This window comes from Dipodomys merriami, unplaced genomic scaffold (assembly GCF_024711535.1).
Source record: "Dipodomys merriami isolate MVZ:Mamm:240054 unplaced genomic scaffold, mDipMer1.0.p SCAF_261, whole genome shotgun sequence".
NCBI lineage: Eukaryota > Metazoa > Chordata > Mammalia > Rodentia > Heteromyidae > Dipodomys > Dipodomys merriami.
The window spans coordinates 1,402,892-1,416,650 of record NW_027204060.1 but is presented as its reverse complement, the minus strand read 5'-3'; the positions used below and the strand labels follow the sequence as shown (position 1 = coordinate 1,416,650).

General features: G+C 46.9%; 1 protein-coding gene across 1 annotated transcript in view; it reads left to right on the top strand.

Annotated features, from left to right (window-relative positions):
- LOC138837093 (1-phosphatidylinositol 4,5-bisphosphate phosphodiesterase eta-1-like) overlaps positions 1-13,759 on the top strand; it is a 120,872-nt gene that overhangs the window by 56,071 nt on the left and 51,042 nt on the right. The window contains exons 3-6 of the mRNA XM_070035882.1: positions 9,447-9,593; positions 10,756-10,999; positions 12,463-12,592; positions 13,374-13,544. Of these exons, the coding sequence (XP_069891983.1) occupies positions 9,447-9,593; positions 10,756-10,999; positions 12,463-12,592; positions 13,374-13,544 (692 nt within the window). The remainder of the gene's footprint in view (positions 1-9,446; positions 9,594-10,755; positions 11,000-12,462; positions 12,593-13,373; positions 13,545-13,759) is intronic.

Here is a 13,759-nt window from a genome sequence, read left to right as displayed (position 1 = left end):
AACAGTAAGTAAAACCAACAGGACCCTGTTGTTGGAAATTCTTGTTAGCATTGCATTCATTGCTTCTCATTCCCATGTATAAAGCATATGGAACAGAAACTTGTGCTGTGTATAAAATAGGTCTTATTGGAAAGGAAAACACCATTACATGGAAGGACTTAATAAAAGAAGGTTTGCATCTTTTTTGTTGTTGTTGTTGGTCGTGGGGCTTGAACTCTGGGCCTGGGCACTGTCCCTGCGCTCTTCAGCTCAAGGCCAGCACTCTACCACTTGAGCTACAGTGCCACTTCCGGTAGTGGCTTATTGGAGATAAGAGTCTCACGGACTTTCCTTTCTGGGCTGGCTTTGAACTGGGATCCTCAGATCTCAGCCCCCTGAATAGCTAGGATTATAGGCGTGAGCCACTGGCGACCGGCGAAGGTTTGCATCTTAAAATGTACTAATTGATTTGTGCCTTTCTTTGACCTAAATCTTGTCACAGGTACTTATCTACTTTGCAGATGTGAGAGCACGCACACATGCATGCACCATTGCACACAATGCCAAAATGCTGCTGGTAACCAATTGGTTTCTAAGAGACTTTTGAGCAATCTTCTCTCCTCCATAGGAGTGACTTAGGCAATGAAAAGGAAATCAGGGAGTTCCCTGGGGTCCTCCCCGCAGAGCAGAGGAGGGAGTCTTATCATAGCCAGAGTGTGCTGGGTGCCGGTGGCTCACGCCTGTAATCCTAGCTACTCAGGAGGCTGAGATCTGAGGATCACAGTTCAAAGCCAGCCCGGGCAGGAAAGTCCGTGAGACTCTTATCTCCAATAAACCACTAGAAAACTGGAAGTGGCACTGTGGCTCGAGTTGTAGAGCGCTCGCCTTGAGCTGAAGAGCACAGGGACAGTGCCCAACCCCAGAGTTCAAGCCCCATGACTGACCAAAAAACCCCCCAAAAAACATAGCGAGAGTGTGTGCCTCCTGGTGCTCCTAAGCCGAGGTTTGACTTGAAGGCCCTGTGAGCTGTCTGCACAAGCCTGGGGAAGGGAAGATATACATATATATATATATATATATAAAAATAAATATATATATATATACACACACATACACACACACACATATATATTTTTTTGGGGGGGGTCCGGTCATGGGGCCTGAACTCTGGGCCTGGGTGCTGTCCCTCAGCTCTTCTGCTCAAGGCTAGCGCTCTACCACTTGAGCCACAGCACCACTTCCGGCTTTTTTTGCTTTTGCTTATGTGGTGCTGAGGAATCGAACCCAGGGCCTCATGCATGCAAGGCAAGTGCTCTACCACTGAGCTACCTTCCCAGCCCGGGAAGTTATATTTTATACAAAGGTTCATTTAGAAGTTCAAGCTTGTAGTAAGACACACAGATGTTGGTTTGTTAAAAAAAAACAAAAAAAAAACACCAACAAACAAATCAAAAACAGATGCTGGGCACTGGTGGCTCAAGCCTATAATCCTACCAATCCAGGAGGCTGAAATCTGAGATCTGAGGATTGCAGTTCAAAGCCAGACAGGGCAGGAAAGTTCATGAGATTCATATCTCCAATTAACCACATAAAAGCTAGAAGTGGATCTGTGGCTCAAGGGGTAGAGTACTAGCCTTGAGCAAAGGAAGTTCAGAGACAGTGTCCAGGCCCTGAGTTCAAGCCCCTGACACACAGACATGCACACACACATACATAACACACAATTCTAAAAGACTTTCAGAAGAGCTGCAACATTATCTTGTGGAAAGAAAGTGACATATTTGAAGGCAAGATCAGTGTTTCTATAAAGGACAGAAATTTCTGGAAAATGCCTTTTAGGCTTTGGAAAGGAAGGTGTTGGGTGATCTAGAGAAGCCACAGAGCAGTGAGTGATGGTATCATCGCCAGAGCCTGTCCCTTGGGACAGCGACCCCAGACCCCCACACACCTGACCTCCCAGCACACATTGTGCACCGGGAAAGGATTTGGTTGTGTGCTAAGAATGAGGCCAATGCGCCCTTTACTTCTTTGAGGATTTCAGGGAGTCACTCCTTCCTTTTGAAGACACTCTGTTGAGAGCTTTCTCCACAGAGATGAAATGGTTCTCACTGTTAGTCTCTTTCTGCTGCTACCTCACTGGCATGTGAAGCCTGAAAATACAGCAGTTGATAGCAAACCAATTCAACCTGCCATTTCAGTCTGCCTGCTGATGTTCAGTTGGGTGCCAGGGTCTCACCGTGACCTTGTATGTGAAAACCTCAAGGGCACCTTGAGAACAGATCTGACTTTTATGTGTTGGAAAAGTCCAGGGCAGGAAAATATGTGCCTATACCTAAGCACACACTCATAAACACACACATTCATACGTGTGTGTTCGTGTGTGTATTTCCCTCCCTCCTTGCTCTTCTTGTTAAGGAGACAGGATTCTGAGAGAAGCCCATTTCCCTCCAATTCCTCTCTGTGAGATTCCCCCTCCCCTGAAGGAAACCAGTTCCATTGTAATCTGGTTTAATCTTTCTTGGGTGTCTTTTTGTAACCATATGTAGCTAATTATAAAGGTCTCATTTTTCTTAGACAAACAGTAGTACATGCTCTAGCTGTGTGTTTGGATGTAGTCCCCTCCTCTTGACTCCATGTCCTTCATAGAGCTGGTCTTCCTCATTTGTGTGGTAATAGAGTGCTCCTTCCTGCCCATGTACTTGTTATTCTTTTCAGCCTGTTTCCTACTCGGTGTCATTGTTACCTTAAGTTCTGGCAGAAGAGGTTCAGTGTGGTGCGGGGGGAGATGAAAGAAGGAAACAAGTCACAGACATAACATCTCCCTCCTAGGAAGCTCAGAGATTGCCTGCTGAATGCAAGAAGCCTGTACTTGGTGAGCTCTCCTGTGTTAAGTGCCCTGGAAAGGCCCAGGCAGAGAGGCAGAAGGCAGGACATGCTTGTCCTGGGCTGGGCCGAGAGCTGGACCGCTCTCCTTGCGATGTTGGGACTATTCTACGGTTAGACTGTGGCATTGTCTATGTGGATGGTGCTGTCAAGTTGAAGATATAATCATGTATGAATCTTATCCCATGCCATGTACATCAGGAAAGCTGCTAAAAAAGATCAGCATCAGGTAGTGTGTAGGACATTTCCTAACCATGCGTTATCTCTGATGCAGACACAGATGGAGAATCTGCCCCTCCCTCTTCAGACAACTGACATTCTTGGACCGTCCTAATGATACGTACTTTCTGCGTGTTCCTTTAAGTCAGAAGGAGTTATTTATTTTTATTGTTTGTTTTTGTTTTCTTAACAGCCTCTGCTGCTTAGAGGCTTAGTGAACCGAAAATCCCTAAGGACATTGTACTTATTGTAAGCTGATTGTGCCAGGATGCCTTGATCTAATCCTTCAAAGGCCCTGCATTTGGAGGACTGGCCAGCACATTGTTATGCCTTTCCTTTCACAGATGAGGTCCCCTTAAGGCTTTTAAAGCTCTAATTATGTAATAAAGTTAGGAATATAGTCCTTGACTCATCTGTTCTGCTCCTTAAATATTTATGCTCTGGTAGGCAGCCATTAAACGATAATTATTAGGACTGTGTTAAAACGTGGAAAGCTGTTTATAATACAAATGAGAAAAGCACATGGCTTGGCTATCATGATTCCAACCAGTGCAGCCCATTAGCAAACAGGTGGATGTCTGTCTGGAGCGTGGCAGACAGAAGCACGTGTGTGCTGGGCGGTGGGTCAGCAGGTGTGGGCATGCTAGGCGGTGGGCAGCAGGTGTGTGTGTGCTAGGTGGTGGGCAGCAGGTATGGGCGTGCTAGGTGGTGGGCAGCAGGTGTGTGTGTGCTAGGCGGTGGGCAGCAGGTGTGGGCGTGCTAGGTGGTGGGGCAGCAGGTGTGTGTGTGCTAGGTGGTGGGCAGCAGGTGTGTGTGTGCTAGGTGGTGGGCAGCAGGTGTGGGCGTGCTAGGTGGTGGGGTGGCAGGTGTGGGCGTGCTAGGTGGTGGGGTGGCAGGTGTGTGTGTGCTAGGTGGTGGGCAGCAGGTGTGTGTGTGCTAGGTGGTGGACAGCAGGTGTGGGCGTGCTAGGTGGTGGGCAGCAGGTGTGGGCATGCTAGGTGGTGGGGCAGCAGGTGTGTGTGTGCTAGGTGGTGGGCAGCAGGTGTGTGTGTGCTAGGTGGTGGACAGCAGGTGTGGGTGTGCTAGTGGTAGGCAGCAGGTGTGTGTGTGCTAGGTGGTGGGGCAGCAGGTGTGTGTGTGCTAGGCGGTGGGCAGCAGGTGTGTGTGTGCTAGGTGGTGGACAGCAGGTGTGGACGTGCTAGGCGGTGGGCAGCAGGTGTGGGCGTGCTAGGTGGTGGGCGGCAGGTGTGTGCGTGCTAGGAGGTGGGTCGACAGGTGTGGGCGTGCTAGGCGGTGGGCAGCAGGTGTGGGCGTGCTAGGTGGTGGGGTGGCAGGTGTGGGTGTGCTAGGTGGTGGGCAGCAGGTGTGGGCGTGCTAGGCGGTGGGCAGCAGGTGTGGGCGTGCTAGGTGGTGGGCGGCAGGTGTGTGTGTGCTAGGTGGTGGGCGGCAGGTGTGTGTGTGCTAGGTGGTGGGCGGCAGGTGTGTGTGTGCTAGGTGGTGGGCGGCAGGTGTGGGCGTGCTAGGCGGTGGGCGGCAGGTGTGGGCGTGCTAGGCAGTGGGCAGCAGGTGTGTGTGTGCTAGGCAGTGGGCAGCAGGTGTGGGCGTGCTAGGCGGTGGGCGGCAGGTGTGTGTGTGCTAGGTGGTGGGCAGCAGGTGCAGGCGTGCTAGGCAGTGAGTGGCAGGTGTGTGTGCTAGGTGGAAGGCCAGCAGGTATGTGCGTACTAGGAGGTGGGAAGCAGGTGTGTGTGTGCTAGGCAGTAGACAGCAGGTGTGTGTGTGTGCTAGGCAGTGGGCGGCAGGTGTGTGTGTGTGTGTGTGTGTGTGCTAGGCAGTGGCCGGCAGGTGTGTGCGTGGTAGGCCATGGGCTGATAAGTATTATGTCACGACCACCTCGACCAGCAAGGAAGACGCAACACTGAGCTCTTCTCTCAGCAGTTTATTCAGGACCTTTGAGCAATCTTCTGACTCCGGGGAGAATTCCACACAGCCTTAAGTACCCGCTGGGTAGCCAACCCTGATACGCCACGTGGGAACCACCAATAGGTCCAGGTAAAAGCAAGCCAGATTCTTTGCCTTAGCCATATAAGGAGTTGTTTACCACGGAGAGCACTCGCCATCGGGAAGGCGGAGGGCGGAAGCCAGCGCCATCTTTAAGGTGCAGCTGCACGCAGCTCTCTACAGTATTAGTTTCTCTATTTCGTAGACATTGTTGCCTCAAATGCAAACAACTGGTTTTCTAAATATGAAAGCTGCTCTGGGGGAGGATACAGGATCACAGGGGCTGTGTGTGTCTTGGTCTTCATTTGAAGCCATTTGCCGAGTGTGCCAGGAAGGAGATGTATGGGATGTATGTAGGGTTCGGAGTCACCTCTGTGTACCTGTGGGATAGCCTGTTTGGCCTCTTTTGTGCCGTCTGCTCATACAGCACAGGCGGAGCAGGGCTCTTACTGAGGTAGAAAATGCTGTTTCACATCTCCACTGGAGGTGGACCATGGAGAATCTGACTTGTGCTGACACGTAAATGATTTAGACATGGCTGGACGAGTATTTGATCTCCACCATTGCTTCCTTTTACACAAAGAACGCTTGAGTCTAACTTATTTTTCTGGTGGTGCTGAGCTTGAGTCCGCATCCTCTTGCATGACTGACACGTGTGGACACAGGCCACTGACCCAGTTTTCTTAAGGAGTATTTGTCATTCTCATCTCAACCTCAGTAGGTTGTTCGTGGGTTCCGCTTTAACATGTCCACATATGCATACAATAGATACAACGGATCTGCGTCAGGGTCACCCCTCTGTCATTCTTCCTGCTCCCATCCCCCTTCTCAAACCTCAGTAAGCTTCAGGTTCACACAGGTACATAAAATATTTTGATCACATTTGCCCTCTTCTACCCTCTCTCTTCCCTCCCTTCCATTAGAACCCACAGCAACAGGCAGGGCACTTCCACTTCCTAATATTCCTTGTTGTTAAAGTGCTGTTAATTCTTCAAACATTTCCTTCCTTTCAGTGTCTCACACATGCATATACTGTACTGCAGTCAGACTGTGTGTGTGTGTGTGTGTGTGTGTGTGTGCTGGGACTGGGACTTGAACTCAGGGCCTGGGTGCTGTGTCTTAGTTTTTTTGTTTTTCTCTTAAGGTTGTCTCTCTTCCACTTGAGCTACAGCTCCATTTCTGTCTTTTGGGTGGTTAATTGGAGTTAAGAGTTTCACATACATTCCTGCCCAGGCTAGCTTTGAACCAAGATTCTCAGATCTCACCTCCGGAGTACTAGGATTCCAGGTATGAGCCACCAGTGCCTAGCTAATTTCTTTTATTTTTTATCTGAGTAACAGGTAATTGCATTCATCTATTTCTCAGTTATAGGACCTCGCTGTTTCCCTAGCTCAGCCATTGTGAATAGTGACAGCTTACATTTTGAAGATAAATGCCCATGACTGGTATGTCCGGATAGTAGGTTGGTTAGTAGGGTAGTTGTTTCATTTTTAGTTCTTTGAGAAACCTTTATGCTTGTTTCCATAGTGGTTGCCCTAGTTCACACTCCCTCCTGCTGTGTAATGGGGTTCTCTCTCCCCCACATCATCGCTAGCATCTGCTGTGGGGTGTGTGTGTGTGTGTGTTTGCCAATCCTGGGGCTTGAACTCAGGGCCTGCGCGCTGTCCCTCAGCTCTTTAGCTCAAGGCTAGTGCTCTACTACTTGAGTCACAGCACCACTTCTGGCTTTTTCTATGTATGTGGTGCTGAGGAATTGAACCCAGGGCTTAATATATGCCAGGTAAGCACTCTACCACTGAGCCACCTTCCCAGCCCAGTTGTTTGTGTTCTTTATGATGGTCATTCCCTCAATGTCCTTTGATTTACATTTCCTGTATGGCTAGGACATTGAGCCTTTCTTTGTGTATTTATTGACCATTTGAACTTCTTTGGAGAAGTGCTGGAGTTACCACAATACTGAATTTCATATTCAACTACACAGCCATTATGAACAACAACTGCATAGCACAAAAAGAGGTCCAAAGACCAACTGATTAGAAATGAATCTTTGAAATTACAGCCATCTGATTTTTTTTTGACAAATCATACAAAACGTGCTTTGGAGGAAAGATAGTCTCTTCAACAAATGGTGCTGGGAAAACAGATGATCCACATGTGGAATAACTAGAAATAGACCCCTGTCTCTTACCCTGTCCCCAAATCATCATACCATATCAAGGCTCTTCATCAAAGACCTAAACTTTGAGTATACCTCAGGAAGGAAGTGGGAAGCACTAGACCTTGTGCGCAGGCTGTGGAGCTAAGTGAAGCAAGTCAGGCTCAGAGAGACAAGGGTGGCTTGTTTTCTCTTTTATGTGGAAGCTGGATTTAGCTTATAAACTTATAAGTAAATGCATTGGGTGGTATACAAGTATATACAAAGGTATGAACTGAAATATGGTAAATCCAAGGGAGATCACAAATAGTGCAATTCCTTAAAAGGCAAAATCAAAGCTCGGTGGAACCAAACAAAACACAACACTAGGAAGTATATATGCAAGGGTAGGGTGGGGCCGAGGGGAAGGGGTAAATGAATGAAGAGGAGAAGGGAGGAGAATGCAGTGTAAACCCTACAGTTTCAGGAATGAGGGAAAGGGTAGGTAGAGGAGGGATGGGTGAGAATGTTGAAAGGATTGACACTGACCAAGATATATTGTACTCATAAACTGCTTTGTTAAATCACAACTCCTGTACAACGAAGATAATAAAAAGAAAAATAATGGTAGTTACCAGGCTGACAAGATACCCTGCAAGAAGGGGAGAAAAGGGAGAGCTTCAGATACTAAACTCCCAGAGAATCAGTAATCCAGTTAATAAATTAAGTAATAATTTCATTACTTGAGTATTTGATAGTTCAAGTTTATATGAGTAAAGGCAACCTATGTTTCACCTTCATACACTATTGGGTCCTGAAACTACACTTAATTTGATGTATTTTCTCCTTGATTTCACTTTGGTAAGAGAAGGCTCTTCACAGAATAAACAGTGCCTGTGGTGTGTGAATATTCGCTCCAGTGGGTACGTAGTAGGTGCACTGTACTGCTATTGGATGAGATTTTCTTTCCTAGTAAAAAAGAGCAAGAGACTTAGCCAAAAGAGCTGAAGTGTCATCTTGTTGAGGTTTATTTATAGTGTGTCTTCTTCTGTCCTTTTTACTGGCTTCTGCATACTGAGACTCAGAGGAAAAGATTTCCAGTGCTCTATTTCTGGCTGACATGTTAAAAATGAAAAGAGTGCTTTGAAAGGATACTGCCGCGATTTCAGAGTCGGGAGGGAAATCCGTTGTCATTCTCGAGAAAAATAAGAATGGTGACAAGGGTGGTATCTCAGGGAAGCTTCATCAGAACACCTGTGAAGGCGTGATGGTAGAAACGTCTCCGCTCTATCAGGCGGGGACTGGCTTGGGGTTTGTGTTCTTGGAGAGGAGATTAATTTGCTCTAAACCGAAGTCAGGTGCCTGTTCTTTACTCGGGTGATGGACAGGTCACCCAAGATGCACAGAATTGCTGAGGAGTGCTTCTAAGACACAGAAACAAGCAAAAACAGCAGACATATTCAGCAGGATTCTTCTCAAGGCAGATGGGATTTAAATTACAGCTTTAAGTAAGACTATAACTGATTTGGACCTTATCTGAGTTCAGTTGCAAAAAAATCTCAGCAGTTTAAAACAAATGTTTTCTATTAAAAAATCTGTTGTTTTCTTAAACATTTAAGTGTTTACAAACATAGAAATATAATAATCCAAGACTACATGTAACTATAATCCAACTTAAACAGTTCTTGGCATTTTGCCAAATTTGTTTCTGTTGGTTGCGCATTAAAATATTTTTATTGCAGTATGTTCACAAAAAATTAAAATTAAAATTAAAATAAAAAAATATTTTTATTGGTCTGGAGCTATGGTTCTGTGTCAGAGCAATGCTCAGTATACACAAAGCCCCGAGTTTGAGTCCCAGCACCACAAAAAAAGAAAGAAAGAAAAACAAAGCAAACAAGTCAGGAGAAGATATCATTATATGTTGTTTTTATATCTGGCTGTATAAAAATACACAAGATTTATAAAAAACTTGCTTTGAAAACCTAAGTTCAAGTGGTCATGCATTTCAGAAAACAGAAGAAAAGATACATTCTTTACTTGGAAGCAGAATTTTATTTTTGTCAGTAAGTTTTCTTATTGTTGGTGGTGTAAGCTTGATGAATTCATTCTCTTTCCTGTTACCTCTTCCGATTGCTGCAGCCTTTGGGAAGTTTTATTTGACTCTGTGCTCTGCACAGCAGTACACATGTGTACTACATAGCAGCTGATTGGCCTTGGGTCTCTTTTGCAGTTGAAAGATGCATGAGTGTCATGCAGTCCGGGACGCAGATGATCAAACTGAAGCGTGGGACCAAAGGGCTGGTCCGGCTCTTCTATCTGGACGAGCACCGGACACGTCTCCGATGGCGGCCCTCCAGGAAGAGCGAGAAGGCAAAAAGTAAATCTAACTGACACATACTTTGCTTGGATTGCCATGGTAACACATGGATAATGCTGGTAGGCTCTAGGGAACTCAGGTCTGTGGAACACCCATAGTTTTGCAAGTTTGGGGTCAGTAAATGGTGACACTCTGTGGGGAATTCAAATTCATATAACTTATGAATGCTATAAAAGCTCATATTTTTCTTGTGTTGGAGTATGATGTGGTTTTAAATCAGAACGTGAGGTTATAGAGTTGAGGACTTTTTATTTTCTCATAAAAGTTAAATGATATAAATCCAACAGCCTTTGAAGTATATTGTGATATTCTAAGTACGGTCAGCTATTTAATGAGTTAGCACCACTGTTGTAACTACACTCAATAAAAATGGTTAACTGATCCCTGGTTTTAACTTCTCTCTCCTACATATTGTCAGAATTCATGAAGCAGAACCATTAGGATGGATGGACGGATGGGTGAATGATGGATAGAGGAATGGATGGATAGATAGATGGTAGTTGGCTGGCTGGGTGGATGGATGATTGATGGATGGTGGATGATGGATAATAGAAGAATGAATGGATAGATGGATGGATGGGTGGGTGGATGATGGATGAGGAATGGATTGATGGATGGATGATGGATGGATAGAGGAATGGATGGATGGGTGGATGATGGATGGAGGAATGGATGGATAGATGGATGGATGGATGGATAGGTGGATGATGGATGGAGGAATGGATGGATGGGTGCAGGAATGGATGGATGGGTGGTTGGTTGGCTGAATGTCTGGGTGGACAGGCAGATGGATATAAGTAGAAAGTTTACCATTACGGTAGCTCACTTAGCTACAGGGACTGAGAGGTGCTGCCACATTCCCTCTGTATGTTGGAGAACAGGGAAGCCAGTCGTTGGGGCGAAGCCTATGTCTGCAGGCTGGAAACTTAGGAGGCTGATGGTGAACTCTGAGTGGGGAGTATCTATTGGTTTTCACTGAGTTTCAATATATGTAAAAATGTTTCCTTGAAGGAAACAGGGTCAGTGTTTCCCAGCGGGACTTAGAATGACAGCAGCTTGTTGATACATGCATTCAAGCAGGGTGGTTTTGCTTTTGTTTCCCAACCACTTCAAGTAATGGCCTCCACCTGTCTTCTGCCCTGGCCCCTCTTGGCTCCGACAGTTCTTATCGACTCCATTTACAAAGTCACGGAGGGCCGGCAGTCGGAAATATTCCACCGGCAGGCTGAGGGGAGCTTTGACCCCAGCTGCTGCTTCACCATCTACCACGGGAACCACATGGAATCCCTGGACCTGATCACCTCCAACCCCGAGGAGGCGCGCACGTGGATCACCGGCCTCAAGTACCTGATGGCCGGCATCAGCGATGAGGACTCCCTGGCTAAAAGGCAGCGGACCCATGACCAATATCCTCCTAGCCCTCCGGTGCTGTGCCTGTGTGCCTATGCATGAACAGGGGCAGAGGAAGAGCACGCTGTGTTTAGTTTGCTCCCACAGGCCTAGGACTTAAAGCTTCTCTTCTTTCTGCCTCTTTCTTTCACTCTTTACCCCTCCTCTCCCTCCCGTGTCAGGGAATTCATAAACCCGCTGATACAGGCTCCTGTGAACTCAGGAGCAGAAGAGTTCTGCAGAGGCTGACATTCACTCCCGTAGGAGACAGCCAGACCCGCATTGTAGAGGCATCCATTCACTGTCCCCGGGAAAGCGTCGCTGACCAGGAAGGAAAGTCCTGCCTTGTCATAAAATCCATTTGCTTTAACAGACGCTTTCTGAAATTCCAGCTCCGGGCCCCTGAGCTTCTTTCTGCCTTTTTATCTCCTCTCTCTTTTCAACTTACAGTGTGAACGTTGAGTTGTTTGGAACTCTAGAGGAAGTGACATTTTGCTTACTAACACTTGCCCTCCTAAAATCACGGGAGAAGCCAGACTGAGCGTCCGTTTCCCGATGAAGGTCTCCCTGAGGTCAGCTCCTCACTCGGGGCTGACCAGAGGAATGATTGCAAGCTTGGCCAACTGTGTGAGAACTCTGCAGGAAGAGGACAGTGTAGAGAGACCTTGTGAAGGGGGAAGGGACGGGGGGGGGGGAGGGGGAGAGGGATGTAAGTGAGGCTGCCAAGAGCTGGGCTTGAGACCCAGTGCTGCCTCTCCTGGCCACATTTCCCCCTTTCCTCTACTTTTACATCCTTATTTGTGTGAGCTGGATGGTCTCGTGCTTTAGGCATAGGAGTGGATGGGGGAACATTGCACAGGTAGACACAGGCTGAGAGGGCCTCTGAGAAGATAGGGGCCAGCTTCACTGTACATTGGAGGTTTTGCTAGGATGATCCTGGAACACGAGGTGTTGAAGAGCTGTGCCGCTGGTCTGGTCCTGCCGCAGGCTGTCTCTGGGCCTCTTCCATGAGGACTTCTGGTGTTATGCATGCTGATACAGGCCCGTGTTCCAATGGAGCGAAGCTGGTCAGGAAATGAGGAAAAGGAATAATGTATTCAAAGTCAGATGACATGTCTTGAGTTTAGGATGCTTCCTCACAGATATATGAATTCAGTTGCCATCTTCTCAAGTGGAATTTGGGCTAGGAGTGCAGGCTGCCCCCTGGCCACAGGTGAAACGGCGGATTGTGCAGCAGTGCACTTAGTATTCCTTTGGATAAGGTTGAGTGAGAATGCTTGGGTCAGAGAAGCCTTTGCGATAGTTGGCCCTGATTCCCACCCCCATGTCTGTTCTCCCGTCCTCGTGGGGAGTGCCTCGGGGCCTATGGATCCCAGGGGCTTCTCGGAAGCATTTCTTCCCAGGCTCCGTGCTCCTTTTAATGTTGTCTGGAGTATTCCATGAGAGCGGTTTTGTGTTGATTTCCTTGACTGCTGCGCCCGTGGGTGAAGCAGACCTTCGAGGAGGCGGATAAGAACGGGGACGGGCTGCTGAACATCGAGGAGATCCACCAGCTGATGCACAAGCTCAACGTTAGCCTGCCCCGGAGGAAGGTCCGACAGATGTTCCAGGTACAACCCCCCCCCTCCCCCCACTGCCTTGCAGAGCCCTCCTGAGGTTAGGTCATTGAAAGGTTAGTATGTTTTGCTAAAAGCAAATACTGATTGTTTTGTATCATTAAAAAAAATTAAAGTCAACTTTTTTTTATTATTATCTTTAAGTAGTTGTACTGAAGGATTGCCATTCAACATGTCAGCTTTTAACTACAGAAGTACAACACATCTCGATTGATATTACCTCCTACATCATTCCCTTACTCCTTTCCAACACTCCTTTCCCTCCTTTTTCCTAAAAAGATACTTTGTTTTATCAGAAAAAACTTAACATGTATTCACAGTTTCAGTGCTTCAAATACTTTCTCCTAATTACCCTTTTAGAAGTATTATAAGCAGTTTGCTTGACAGTTGATTAATGGAAAAATTTGATCCAGTATTCCTCCCACCCTCCCTCCCTCCCAGCCCCAGGATTGGTGCACATGCGCGCATGCAAGAGAGAAAGAGAGAAAGAAAGACAGAGACAGAGACAGAGAGACAGAGAGAGAGAGAAAAAGAGAGAGAGAGAAGAGAAATGTACTCATTACCTAACTTATGGCATTGTGACCCCTTTGAACAATACCTTAAATGGTAACAAACTATATTAAGTAATTTTTTTTTTTGAAGAGCTGGGTGCTGGTGGTTCGTCCCTATAATGTGAGCTACTCAGTAGACTGAGATCTGGAAGACCGGGGTTGGATTATCTCCAGAGAAGCAATGATTGCAGACCTCACACAGTCTGGTTTTCCTCCCCTTTCAGGAAGCCGACACAGATGAGAACCAGGGTACGCTGACCTTTGAAGAGTTCTGTGTGTTTTACAAAATGATGTCCTTGAGAAGAGACCTCTATCTGTTACTCTTGAGCTACAGTGACAAGAAAGATCACCTCACGGTGGACGAGCTGGCTCAGTTTTTGAAGGTGGAACAAAAGGTATCATTAGATCGCCAAACTGGGTTCTTTAAAATACTGCTGAGAGGGCTGGAGGTGTGGTTCAAGCAGTAGAGCACTGGCACAGCAAGTACAGAGCCTTGAGTTCAAACCCGAGTACCACTACCATCATTATCACCACCACCACCACCAACAATACCAACAACAAAAATACTGCCAAGAAATACACATTTGTCTTTCAGAGACAGATGTGGGTG